At 37.0% G+C, this 15,269-nt stretch overlaps 1 protein-coding gene across 1 annotated transcript in view; it reads right to left on the bottom strand.

Moving 5' to 3' along the window:
* Window positions 1-15,269, bottom strand: part of DNAH7 (dynein axonemal heavy chain 7) — a 341,486-nt gene that overhangs the window by 303,555 nt on the left and 22,662 nt on the right. Inside the window, 2 exon segments of the mRNA XM_050752319.1 lie at window positions 13,303-13,450; window positions 14,247-14,355. Coding sequence (XP_050608276.1) covers window positions 13,303-13,450; window positions 14,247-14,355 — 257 coding nt within the window.

The following is a 15,269-nucleotide window of genomic DNA, read 5'->3' as shown; positions in this document are numbered from 1 at the left end:
ATTTTTCTATATACTGGCAAAGACTAACCAGAAAATAAAATTCAATAATTTCATTCACAATAAAATTTTTTAGTGGGATTACAGTTTTAAAAAGAAGGGTAAGATTTGTACACATAAATATGTAAAAAGCGCTGAGAGCAACTGAAGATCTAAATAAGGGAGAGAAATAACATGTTCATGGACTAGGCAACTCAATATTATTGAAATGGCAATTCTCCAAAAATTGATTCATAGACTCAATGCAATGCTTTCTAAATCCCCGTAAGCATTTTTCCTTTACAAACTCTGACAAGCTGATGCCTAATTGTACATAGAAATGCAAAAGACCTAAAACACTCAAAACAATTTTGAAAAAGAAGAATAAATTTTGAGGGCTTAAACTATCTAATTTCAAAACTTACTATGAAGCTAAAGTAATCAAGACAAGTATGGTAGTGGTGTAAAAATAAACATATAGATCAATGGAACAAAAATAGCCCCTCATATATGGTCAAATTATTTTCCACAAGTATGCCAAGGTAATTCAAGGGATTAGGGGTTGAAACATTTGAACATTTATATGCCAAAAACATTGAACCTCAAACCATACCTCACACCATAGACAAAAATGAAGTTGAAATGTATCATGCATGTAAATGCAAGAGTTAAAATTATTTTTAAAAACTTAAGCCAGGCACAGTGGCTCATGCCTGTAATCCCAGCACTTTGGGAGGCCAAGGCAAGTGGATCACCCAAGGTCAGGAGTTTGAGACCAGCCTGACCAACATGGGAAAATCCCATCTCTACTAAAAATACAAAAATTAGCTGGTTGTGGGAGTGCACACCCTTAATCCCAGGTACTTAAGAGGCTGAGGTAGGAAAATGCTTGAACCTGGGAGGCGGAGGTTGCAGTGAGCCAAGATCAAGCCACTGCACTCCAGCCTGGGTGACAAAGCAAGACTCCGTCTCAAAAAAACCTATAAGGCTTCCAGAAGAAAATATAGGAGGAAATCTTTGAGAATTTGTATTAGGAAAAGACTCTTATATAACTCCAAAAGTATGAACAACAAAAGGAAAATTGATAAATTATATCTTAACAAAATGTAAAACTTTTTCTTTTCAAAAACCATTGATATAACCTGCAACCACTGTTGCATCACCTTCTACTGTATTAAGTCGATGGGTCTTTCCACCACCTTTAAGGCACTTTGGATTTGTTGGAGGAAGAAAACTGAATGAACAAAGGAGAAGAGAGGATGACAGAAGACTGTCATGTTTACTGCCAAACTGCTCTTAAGGATGATTGTGTGAAGTAGCTGAAGAGAGGCACCCAGTGCCTGTCTTCTCTATAAAGAAGAACCAAAACAGCAAGTACATAAGCACACATCAAGTAGAGCATCTAGGGGAGAACATTGGAATCCAGCAGAGAAAAAATAGGGACCCTCTGAGACATGGAAAGCTCAAGATGGCAATGTAGAGAGGAAAGTAAGGCAGTAGGCCAGTTCAGCCCACAGCCAGGAGGAATGCTCCATTGCAGGAAAAATGTAAGTGAGATATTTCCCAGCTGTCCACATTTCCACCAAAGAAACCTGCAGTCCTAGACACAGAAAAGTCTGTTGGCTCTCAGGATCCCTGAGCCTAGTATAGGGTGCTGCATGGAGCACCCACAACTGCATTGTTCCAGAGAGGGAACTCGGGCTAAATCCCATTTCTGAAACCCAATCTGCTATAGCACTGCACCATTTTGAGAGCACAGCCAACACCACAGGATTACACCCTGCCCAGGGCACAATAGTACCTACATCTCTACATTCCTTTTTTTTTTTTTCCAGACAGAGTTTCACTCTTGTTGCCCAGGCTGGAGTGCAATGGCGTGATCTCAGCTCACTGAAACCTCCACCTCCCAAGTTCAAGCAATTCTCCTACCTCAGCCTCCCAAGCAGCTGGGACTACAGGCGCCCACCACCATGCCCAGCTAATTTTTTTGTATTTTTAGTAGGGACAGGGTTTTACCATGTTAGCCAGGCTGGTCTCGAACTCCTGACCTCAGGTGATCTGCCTGCCTTGGCCTCTCAAAGTTCTGGGATTACAGGCATGAGCCATCGTGCCTGGCCTCCACATTCTTAAGGCCCCACTGACATCCCCCTACATCCACCCAGAGGGCTACAATAGCATGGCATCGGCTGAACCCAGTGGGCAGCCATAGCACCAGCACCCAAGTTCATGCAGTGTCCTACTACCCAAGGAAGAGGCAGTCCAGCACATCAAGGAGGCTTCCCCCAGGGTACTGGGAACCAAAGTGTGTACTCCCCAGAGCCTAAAAGCAGTCTACCTGGGGCCACTGCCACCAACAATGACCCTGCCCCCTCATCAGCAGGGCCACTGTGTGTCCCACCTCAGGGTCCAGGGACCAGCCTGCCCACCCCACTGCTGACACTGCCAGTGCCCACCTGCCCCACCCTGGACCTTTCAAGCTGGCCAATACTCTGGGTGTGATCCACTCTAGCACTCAAGGACCAACCTGCCTTCACTATTGCAGGCATCTGTGCAACCTGTCTGGGTCCCAAAGAGCAGATCTCCTTGCCTACTAGTGCCCACATGCTCTGCCTAGAGACCTAAGGACTGCCTTCCCAGGGCTCAACACTGCCAGTGTCCATGCATGCCACCCAGGAAACCAAGGACCAGTCCACCTGGCCCACTGCCACCATTGCCAGCACCCACACACCCCTCCTGGGACCCAGATACTACCCTCCATGAGTCATACCACATCCCCTGCCAGTGCTGCCATGCACCACCTAGGGACCTAAGGACTAGCCCACCTGGTGTCCCTGTCCTTAGCAAAGCCTCATCACAGCCTCCACAAACACCCACAGCCTAGCCACTAACTAATTTGCAGACACCATTGATATCAAATACAATCAAAGTAATCACATGAACATTACACTATGGTGTCCACCCAGAACCAAAGCCAAAGCACCCTACCCAGTTAACATATTGATACATTCACAAGAAAAGGTATTTTCCTATGGAAGCTACTTCATAAAATTGGAAGAAGTGACAGTTATAGCAGATGCACAGACATCAACATAAGGACAACAGAAACATGGAAAAAATCAAGGAAACACAACACCTTCAAAAGAACACAATAATTCTCTACCAATAGGCCCCAAACAAAACGAAATCTAAAAAGCGCCTGAAAAGAAATTCAAAATAATGATCTCAAGAAAACTCAGCAAGATACAAGAGAACACATATAAACAATACAAACAAATCAGAAAAATTCATAATCTGAATTAGAAATTTAATGAAGAGATAGATGTCATAAAAAAAGAATCAAACAGAAATCCTGAAACTGAAGAATTCAACAGACAAAATAAAAATAAAATCAGGAGTCTCCAAAATGGACTAGATCAAGTAGAAGAAAGAATTTTTTAACTTGAAGACAGGTATTCTGAAATAACCCATTGAGACAAAAAAAAAAAAAAAAAAAAACGAATCAAAAAGAATGAAGGAAGCCTGAGGGGCATATGGGACACCATCAAGCAAACAAATATTGAAATTTGGCGAGTTTCAGAAGAAGAAAAGATGGGGCAACGCATAGAAAATTAATTTAATGAAATAATAACTGGAAACTTCCAAAGTCTTAGAAGAGATGTAAACATCTAGAAATACAAAACTCAGAAAGATCCTCAAATAGATTCAATCCAAAAAGTTCCTCTCTGAGGCACAACGTATATAGTTAATCTGTCAAAAGTCAAAGACAAAGAATTCCAAAAACAGCACAAGAAAACTTGTTGTAAAATTTTCTTGTCAAGTGACACATAAGGGAATTGTCAACAGAAAAACAGCATATTTATCAGCAGAAACCTTAAAGACCAAGATAGAATGAGACTATATTTTCAAAGTGCTAAAAGAAAAAAAAAAATGTCAACCAAGAATACTATACTTAGCAAAGCTATCCTTCAGAAGTAAGGAGAAATAAGGACTTTCCCTAACAAATAAAAACTGAGCAAATTCATCACCACTAAACAGGTCCTATAGGATATGGTTAAGAGAGACCTGTATCTGGAAGCAAAAGCATGACATCTATCATCACAAAAACACACTAAAGCATAAAATTCACTAGAAGAGCAGATACACAAATGAGAAAAAGGAATGGAGCATTATTATTAAAGAAGAACACCAAATCACAAAGGTAAGCAGTAAGACGAGAACAAAGGCCATATAAAACAACCAGAAAACAATCATTAAAATGACAGGAGTAAGCCCTCACCTATTAATAACAACCTTTAATATATATAAACAGTTTAAATTTCCCTAATTAAAAGATACAGACCAGCTGAGTTGATTAAAAAAACAAAACCCAACTATATGCTGCTGACAAGAAATTCATTTCACCTCTAAAGGCACACATATAGACTAAAAGTGAAGATATTCCATGCAAATGGGAACCAAAAACAGGTTTGGAATTTGCATGGTATATCTTCACTTTTAGTCTATGTGTGTCTTTACAGATGAAGTAGTAACTATACTTCTATCAGACAAAATAGACTTTAAGTCAAAAAAACACAAAAAGAGATAAAGGAGGTCATTATATAATGAAAAGGGATCAATTCACCAAGTAGATCTAATTATAAATATATACTCACTCAATACTGGAGCATTCAGATATATAAAGAAAATATTATTAAAGTTAAGGAGAGACATAGACCCCAACACAATAATAGAAAGGAACTTTATTTCCCCACTTTCAGCATTGGACAGATCATCTAGATAGTAAATCAACAAAGAAACACTGAACCTAAACTGCACTATAGACCAAATGGACCTAATAGACATTTACCAAATGTTCCTTTCAATAGCTACAAAATATGCATTCTTCTGATCAGTGCATGGAACATACTCCAGGTTAGACCACATGTTAGGCACAAAACAAGTCTCAGTAAATGTAACAAAATCAAATCAGACACAATGAAGTAAAACTAGAAACCAATAGCAAGAAGAACTTTAGAAACAGTACAAATACAGGGACATTAAATACTAAGCTCATGAAGAACCACTGGATCAATGAAAAAATTAAGATGGAAATAAAAAATTTCTTGAAACAAATAAAAATGAAAACATAGTATACCAAAACCTATGGAATACAGCAAAAGCAATGCTAAAAGGGAAGTTTACAGTAAGAAACCTGTAAAAAACAGATTTCAAATAAACAACATAAAAACATATCTTAAGGAAATAGAAAAGCAAGAGCAAATCAAATCCAAAATTAGTAGAAGAAATAATAAAGACCAGAGTTGAACTAAATCAAAGAGACCAAAATCTAGGTGCAGTGGTTCATGCCTGTAATCCCAGCACTTTGGGAAGCCAAGGTAGCTGGATCACTTGAGGCCAGGAGTTAGAGACCAGCCTGGCCAACATGGCAAAACCCTGTTTCTACTAAAAATAGAAAAAATTAGTTGGGGGTGGTGGTGTGTGCCTGTAATCTCAGCTACTTAGGAGGTTGAGGCATGAGAAGCACTTGAACCTGGGAGGTGGAGGTTGAAGTGAGCCTAGGTTACATCACTGTACCCAACAGAGTGAGATTCTGCATCAAAAAAAAAAAGAGACAAAAAAAGTTTTTAAAATTTAGTTTTTTAAGAAGCTGAATAAAATTGACAAACCACTAACTAGACTAAGAAAAAATCATTAGAGACTATTATGATTGACAACTACACAATAAATTCAAAAACCTAGAAAAAATAGACACATCCCTAGACACATATAACCTACCAATATTGAACCAGGGAAGAAATAGAAAATCTGCACAGACAAATAATGAGTAATGAGATTGAATCAAGTAATAAAAAGTCTCCCCAAAAAGAAAAGCCCAACACTGGTTAACTTTACTGCTGAATTCTATGAAAATTTTAAAGTACTAACACCAATTCTTCTCAAACTATTCCAAAAACTTGAAGCAAAAGGAATTTTTCCTAACTCATTCTACAAGGCAAGCATTACCTTGATACCAAAACCAGATAAGGATACAACAAAAGGAGAAAACTACAGGTCAATATTCCTAATGAACAGAGACACAAAAATCCTCACCAAAATACTAAAACCAAATCCAATAATACATCAAAAAGATAATATACCAAAATCAAGGGGGATTTATTCTAGAAATGCAAGGATGGTTCAACATTCATAAATCAATATATGTGATACACATCAACCAAAGAAAGAGAAACCATACAATCATCTTAATAGATGTGGAAAAGGCATTTGATAAAATTCAACATGCCCTCATGAAAAAACTCTCAACAACCTTGGTACAGAAGGAACATACCACAAAACAATAAAGACCATATATGACAAATCCGCAGCTTTCATCACACTAAATGGGGATAAATTAAAACAGGTTTCTCTAAGATCTGGAACAAGACAAGGTTGCCACTTTCACTACTTTTATTCAACATTGTACCAGAAGTCTTAGCCACAGCAATTACACAAGATCAAGGAAGGACATCCTAACTGGAAAGGTAGAAGTCAAATTGTTCTTGTTTGCAAATGACATGATCTTGTATTTAGAAAGAAAAAAAAGGACTCCACCCAAAAATTATTAGAACTAATAAATGAATTCAGCAAAGTTGCAAGATACATAATCAACATACAAAACTCAGGAGCATTTCAATACACCAACAGCAAACATTCAGAAAAAGAAAGCAATCCAATTTATAACAGCTAAGAAACTAATTACCTAAGAAGAAATTTAATCAAAAAGTGAAAGATACCCACAATAAAAAATATGAGACACTGAAAAAAACAAATTGAAGAAAATCCATTAAAAAATGCAAAGCAGGCTGGGCGCGGTGGCTCAAGCCTGTAATCCCAGTACTTTGGGAGGCCGAGACGGGCGGATCACGAGGCCAGGAGATCGAGACCATCCTAGCTAACACGGTGAAACCCCGTCTCTACTAAAAAATACCAAAAAACACTAGCCGGGCGAGGTGGCAGGCACCTGTAGTCCCAGCTACTCGGGAGGCTGAAGCAGGAGAATGGCATAAACCCGGGAGGCGGAGCTTGCAGTGAGCTGAGATCCAGCCACTGCACTCCAGCTTGGGCAACAGAGTGAGACTCCATCTCAAAAAAAAAAAAATGCAAAGCAATCAGGGATTGAAAACATTATTATTGTTAAAATGGCCATACTGCCCAAAGCAATCTATACATTCAATACACTCCCTATCAAAATACCAATAACACTCTTCACAGACACAGAAAAAAAATTCTAAAATTTATATGGAACCACAAAAGACCCCAAATAGCTGTAATCCTTAACAACAACAACAAGACCAAAAATGGAAGAGTCACACTACCAAACTTCAAAATACAGTACAAAGCTATAGTAACCAACACAGCATAATGCTGACATAAAAACAGACACTTAGACCTATGGAAAAGAATAGAGAAAGCATAAATAAATCCATGCATTTATATTTAACTCATTTTTGACAAAGGTGCCAAGAACATACATTGAGGAAAGGACAGCCTCTTCAATAAATGGTGCTGGGGAAACTGAGTATCCATATGCAGAAAAATAAAACTAGACCCCTATCTCTCACCATCTACAAAAATAAAATGAAAATGGATTAAAGACTTAAATCTAAGACCTGAAACTATGAAAGTACTAGAAGAAAACATTGTTAAAATGCTTCAGGAGATTGGTCTGGGCAAAAGTTTTTTGGGGTAAGACCTCAAAAGCATAAGCAACAAAAGAAAAAAACAAGATTATACCAAGCTAAAAACGTTTGCATAGCAAAAGAAACAATCAACAGAATGAAAAGACAACCCACAGAATGGGAGAAAATATTTGCCAACTATGCATAGACAAGGGATAAGGGATTAATAACCAGAATATACAAGGAACTCAACTCAACAAATAATAATAATAATAATGATTTGATTAAAAATGGGCAAATGATCTGAATAGATATTTCTCCAAAGAAGACGTACAAATGGCCAACAGATATGTGAAAACCTGCTCAACATCTCTAATCATCAGGGAAATGCAAAGCAAAACCACAATGAGATATTTTCTTACCCCAGTTAAAATGGCTATTATCGAAAAGACAAAAAATAACAGATGCGGGCAAGGATGCAGAGAAAGAGAATTCACACACATTGCTGGTGGTAATGTAAATTAATACAGCCAATAGAGAAAACAGTATGGAAGTTCCTTTAAAAACTAAACATAGAATTATTAGGTTGTTGCAAAAGTAATTACAGAACGCTATATGATCCAGAAATCCTATTGCTGGATATATATTCAAAATAAAGAAAATAAGTATATCAAACAGTTATCCGCACAAAGAAATAATAAATATTTGAGGGGACAGATATGCCAATTACCCTCATTTTCAATATATGTATACATATATTGAAATATTACATGTATCCCATAAATATATAAAATTTTTATGTACCAATAGTGTGAAAAGCTAAGGCACAAACTGGGAGAAAATATTTGCAAAAGATACCTGAAATGGGCTTGTAAAGGAAATGTATAAAGAACTCTTCCAATGAAATGACCAGCAGCAAACTACCCAATAAAAAATGGGCCAAATATTTAAATAGGCACTTCATCAAAGAAGATACATGAATGCCAAACAAGCACAAAAAATGATACCCAATATTAGCCATTAGGGAAATCAACTTAAAGCCATAATAAGATACAACACATCTACTAGAATGGCTACAGTGTCAAAACAAAATAAAATAAAAACAAAGTGTGGGCAAGGTAAAGAAACTAGAAACTTCTTTGTATGTTGTTTGTAGGAATATAAAATGTACAGCACCTTGGAAAACAATTTAGCACATCTTAAAAAGTTGAATATATACCTACTATACAACTCTTCATTCTATACCCAGCTATCTGCCCAGGAGAAATGAAAATGTATGTTCACAAGAAGACATGCATGCAAATGTTCACAGCAGCATCATTCATACTAGTCAAAACCCAAACACAATAAACGCCATGAATAAACCTCAGAAATAAATATATTATTGCAGTTATATGAAGTTTTAGAAAAGGTAAAGGTATATAGAGAGAAAGAAGACTAGTGATTGCCTGGGGCAACCAGTGGGCAAGAGGATTAATTGAAATGGGCAAGTGGAAACTTTTGTAAATGACAAAAGTATTCTAAAACTAGATTTTGGTGAAAGTTGTGCAACTACAGAAATTCACTAAAACTCACTAAATTTTACATTTTACATAGATTAATTTAGTGGTATGTGAATTAACTCTCAATAAAGCCTTTTTTTTAAAAAAGGGAAAAAAATCCTGTGAGGCTCTGAAAATAAAATGTTCCCCCCCCAAAAAACTTAGAGAGAACAAAGACAGATTACTAACAAAATAATGACAAATAAAGTCACATAGAGTTCTCGTCAATAATACATGCCAAAACATAATGGTTATCTCTCACCTTATACAAAAATCAACTCAAGATGGATCAAAGACTTAAATCTAAGATCTGAAACCATAAAAATTCTAGAAGATTACATCAGAAAAACTTCTGGATATTAGCTGAGGCAAAGAGTTCATGACCAAGAATCCAAAAGTACATGCAACAAAAACAAAGATAAATATATGGGACATAATTAAACTAAAAAGCTTCTGCACAATAAAAGAAATAATCAGCAGAGTAAACAGACAACCCACAGAGTGGGAGAATAAATTCACAAACTATGCATCTGACAGAGGACTAACATCCAGAATCTATAAGGAACTCAAAATATCAGGAAGAAAAAAACAAATCCCATCAAAAGTGGGCAAAAGACATGAATAGACAATTTTCAAAACAAGATATACAAATGGCCAACAAACATGAAAAAATGCTCAACATCCCTAATTATCGGGGAAATGCAAATCAAAACCACAATGCAATACCACCTTACTCCTGCAAGAATGGCCATCATTTAAAAATCAAAAAATAATAGATGTTGGCATGGATGTGTTGAAAAGGGAACACTTTTACACTGCTAGTAGGAATGTAAACTACTGCAACCACTATAGAAAACAGTATGGAGATTCCTTAAAGAACTAAAGATAGAACTATCATTTGATGAAGCAATCCCACCACTGGGTATCTACCCAGAGGAAAAGAAGTCATTATACGAAAAAGACACTCACACACACACGTTTATAGCAGCAAAATTCACAATTGTAAAAATATGGAAAAAGCCTAAATGCTCATCAATGAGTGGATAAAGAAAATGTTATACATACATACATACACACATACACACACACGCGCACACACGCACCATGGACTACTACTCAGTCATAAAAAGGAATAAAATAACAGCATTCACAGCAACGTGGATGGAGTTGGTGACCATTATTCTTAGTGAAGTAACTCAGGAATAGAAACTCAAACACTGAATGTTCTCATTCATATATGGGAGCTAAGCTATGAGGATGCAAAGGCATAGGAATGATATAATGGACTCTGGAGACTTAAGGGGGAAGGGGTGCAGGGCAGTGAGGGATAAAAGACTACACATGGGGTACAGGGTACACTGTTTAGATGATGGGTGCACCAAAATCTCAGAAAACACCACTAACGAATTTATCCATGTAACCAACCACCACCTGTTTCCCCAAAACCTATTGAAATGATAATTTTTAAAAAGATAATCATTAATATTTTTCAATCTATCATTTCCCAGATGTGCAGGGGGAAAACCGCTACTATTCTTTAATTCTACAGTCAACCATTAATTCAAGAAAAAGGGATGAAATTGAGACCTTTATAGACATGAAAATCTAGAGTTTACTACTCATTATTCTCATTAAAAGAACTACTGGCCAGACACAGTGGCTCACACCTACAATCCCAGCACTCTGAGAGGTTGAGGTAGGGGATCACTTGAGCCCAGGAGTTTGAGACCAGCCTGGGCAGCATGGTGCAACCCCATCTCTACAAAAAATAATAATAATACAAAAAATTAGCCAGGCGTGGTGGCATGTGCCTGTAGTCAGCAGGCTGAGGTGGGAGAAACATCTGAGCCCAGGGTCTGGAGTGAGCCATGATCATGCCACTGCACTCCAGCCTGGGCAAGAGGGTGAGATTCTGTCTCAAAAAAGAAAGAGAAAGAGAGAGAGAGAAGAAAGAGAGGGAGGGAAGAAAAAGAAGAAGGGAAGGGAAGGAAAAGGAAAGAGGGAGGAGAAAGAAAAGAAAAGAGGGAAGGAAGGAAGGGAGGGAGGGAGGGAGGAAGGGAGGGAGGGAGGGAGGAAGGGAGGGAGGGAGGGAGGGAGGAAAGAAGGGAGGGAGGGAGGGAGGAAGGAAGGGAGGAAGGGAGGGAGGAAGGGAGGGAGGGAGGAAGGTGGAAAGAAAGAGTAAACTACTAAGAGACAACTTCAGCAAGAAAGAAAATGAACCCAGAAATGAGAAGTGGAATGCAAAAGCAACTTTCTAAAAAATTAGAAATCATGTTAGTAAATCTAAGTAAGTGTTAACTTAAAAAAAAAAAAGAGAATATGGATACTTAAGGACTTGGTGGAATTAAAATATTAAACAATAATCACATAGAAAATATAAAGGAAAGCTCAGAGCTAAATTAAATCATTTTAAGGTTTTTGTGTGTTATTCAGAAGAAAGACAGAAAAAAATGAATTTTCAACTTTAAGAAATATAAATTAAATATGTAGTTTTAAATGTTAAGGTAACCATTAAAAGAAGAGAAATATATTTCATAGCTTTTAAACCAATAAAAATGAAGGAAGAATAGAGAAAATTCAATAGAAAGCAGAAAAAGAGAAAAAAATAAGCAAAAGCAACATATGATAAATAGAATACATAAAATATATTGGTAGAAGTCCATATATATAAGAAATATCAATAAATACAAATGGGATTAAACAAGCAATTAAAGTGCAGAAATCTAAGATTGAATTTCAGTAAGTTCATCTATATCCTGTTTATAAAAGGCACAACTAAAAAATGACAAAAAATGGTTAAAATAGACTTCTGTTTCTTACAACACAGCAACAAATAAAACCTCCCAATACAACTGTATAAATACTGGATAATATATCACAAAGCTTCTTTTTAATGTATAGCTGAGCTTACAAGAAAGGAACAGAATACTCAGGAGGGAAAAAAAATTAAGTAGCCAGGCAGGGCCATCCTAAGGCTATGGGTGCCCTTATGGGGGCAGGGCCTTGGATTTTCATGCCCATCTGGGGAAGAAGATGATGCCATAGGCCTGAGTGAAATGGGGAATTCCAACTGAAATCCCGTATACAGCTGAAACAAGATCTGCCCTATCCTCAAATAAGGGAGGACTAAAAATAACAGGCACAGGAAGTTGTGTCAAGAAAGCTTATCTTTCTTGGCCAGGGCTCTAAGTAGGAAAAAAAAAAAAAAAAAAAAATTCTTCTAAAACTTCGTAACCAGAGTTCTACCCTCCATTGATTTGGGTGTTGATGATACTGCTTGTGTGATCTGAGAGTGCTTAAGTCAGGAAAGCAATATAAGTGGAGAAAGCTGGTAACATCCTAGTGGCACCTGGCAAAAGCAAACTTAAAGTCACTCTAGAAGAGGCACATATGCTCAACCCAGCTGCATGGGACTCCGGCACACTCTTCTTTAGCCTTGTAAGCACTCAGTACCCATGTCCTCCCTTCAAGATGACCATCTAGCCAGTAAAGTACCACATGGAACAGTAGAACAGGGTCCTGCGGGTGAGTTACTTATCACAATGGGTCATGAAACCCCATTTGTCCCACAAATTGTGTACACCCTGAGAATCACAATGAAACTAAAGAGAATTATAAGCAACTAGCACAAAGCTGTGTGGAAATAAGGCAAAAAGGAACTGGTGACTTGAGTCTTCCTTGTTCTTTGTGAACTGTCCTGAAACAGTGAGACCCAGATAAGACCAGGCCTTGCACACACTGCTGACCATTTCACCCCAATTCCTTCTTTATACAAGGAGAATCACAATGCCAGAAAAGTCACCCCCATCACCTGAGCAGACGAGACTGGGGAAAAAAAAACCTGCTAGAATCCTCCACTGGCTACCATGGCTAAAATGAGAACTCCCAGAAATTCAGCCAACATCAAGTATTAACATTGCTACCTTTACAACTCATGATATTTAAAAGTGAAACACACTTAATAGGGCTAAACTCAATCTCTTTCATTCATTATTTATACTCTGACCTCATTCCAACAAGCCTTTGAGGCACCCTTAGAGACGCATAGAATTCTAATATTCTTAGGTTAAACAGTTGCCAGCGGCTCCAATGTGGATAACACATACTGGTTAGCTTATGGAACTTACATAATGACGTTAACAAGAGTACTTCTAAAGTTTTCTCGTTCTTTATGTGGAGATTTGCCCTTTGATTTGGAAGTAGATGGTCCAGCATAACTGTCATCAACTTGGTGGGGTAATTTGCCCTTTTTTCCAAAACGTTCCATGTATTCAGCTTAAATTAAAAAAAAAAAAAAGCATGATTATTCATCTAAAAGGTAAGCTAAAGCATTTTACATGCTTAAAATAAGATGCTAAATAATCTTTAAAGAAAAAATTACATTCTCAAGTAATCCTAAGTATAATTTTTTTTTTTTTACTATCAGGAAGTTAAACTACTCCTCTTTGTATCATCATAACTAGAAACGTCTATTTCAAGAATATTCCACTGATTTATATCCTGATTAATATAGTAAAAAAATTTTCTATTATATTTACATATAATTCTCTAAAAGTGAAGACTAAAATTACGATAAAAACATGATACAAAACTATTTGAGAAACTTTAAAGAACCATGACAAAAAAAGTTAACATTAACTGTAATCAATCTGATAAACACTATATTTAATGAGTCAAATTAATAAAAACATTAAAATGACTAATTTGGAAGTAATGGTCATAATTTATTAAAATCCACAAAAAAATTTAAAATATATATAATTTATTAAAATCTCTCTTAGAAAAATCTCAGTCTTTTATGTGGAGGCAAATTCTGACCAAATAAACAAAAGTTTTAGTATCAACATCCCAATTCCTAAAATATCAGCTCTTAGAGCATTTACAACAGCCTAAAATAACTAAGAACTAAAATCAATTATTTTCTGAGGGAAGATGTTTGGGAAAATTTTTTTCTACTTGACATTAATGTCATTTAGGTTTTGTAATCCTATTACACTATTAACTAAATATTGTCTGGTCTCTCTCTCTAGAAATTATCCTTAAATCTAATTTAGAATATTGAAGTTCTTACCATAGGACTGCTCATTTTTAACACTAAATGGTTCTGAACTCTCATCATCCTGCTTTATACTCAAATGGAACGATGGAGCTGCCTGCTGCCAGTGGGGCTTTGTACTCACCTAAAATATAAAAGTTAAATAGCATTAACAAACAATATCAGAAAAAACCTTTTTCCATGAAATGCGCGAGTGTTTATAAACACAGACATTTCCAAAACAGATCAGAACATCTGGATAGAAAACACTCAATAGCAGATCTTATTCAAGCCTGTGAATGGTCATGGTGTGCACCATGTGGGGGACATTAGCAAAAGTCCTGCTGCTGGTTGGATGTGAATGTCTGTTACCTAAAACCAGGGTCTTCATTCTAGAGCATCTGCTCCTCATCCCCAGATATTGTCAAGTGTCGTTAAACCTTCTATTTTAATGAGAGGTGCTCTCTGCTGGTCTCCTCTGCATTCCAGCTCCAAAAGGTCTTCCTGTTCTCATGGCTGTAAACCACCCTAGATTGCTCTGGCAACTCACAAATGTATTCCATTGTTTAAAGCAGGGGTGACAAATTACTATACATACACAGTTTTAGCAGATGTCATAAAAAGGGAGAAGGCTAATGATGATAGGTTCTTGGCACTCAGGCTCCATGCTGGGAAACGACAGTGTGTGGTGGGGACTGTGGCAGAGGAGAGAGCACCTTCATCTTCTAAAAACGCAATGACTAATTCGCTCAAGCCAATTATTGCAATACCAGAACACAAACCTACTGTTGTTGAAGCCTATGGTTCTTCAATAAACCCAGAGAGTCGGATTTTAAAGTACAATCTATCTATTTTTAACACAATTTAATCTGTCTCTCCCTTTCAAATCCAAACCAACTTGAAAGTCCATGTCTGTACTGGCTTCTCCTTCTGCCTAGTTTTACTCTCCCTAATCTCTTATTTCCACTTCCCAAATAAACTACCTGCACACAAGTACCTCTTTAGGTACCTCTTACACAGAAAAATAGGATAAGAAAACATGTAAGACAGTGCTCTTCC

This window comes from Macaca thibetana, chromosome 12 (genome assembly GCF_024542745.1).
Source record: "Macaca thibetana thibetana isolate TM-01 chromosome 12, ASM2454274v1, whole genome shotgun sequence".
NCBI lineage: Eukaryota > Metazoa > Chordata > Mammalia > Primates > Cercopithecidae > Macaca > Macaca thibetana.
Note: the sequence above shows the minus strand (reverse complement) of the source record. Positions and strands in the feature narration are given on the sequence as shown.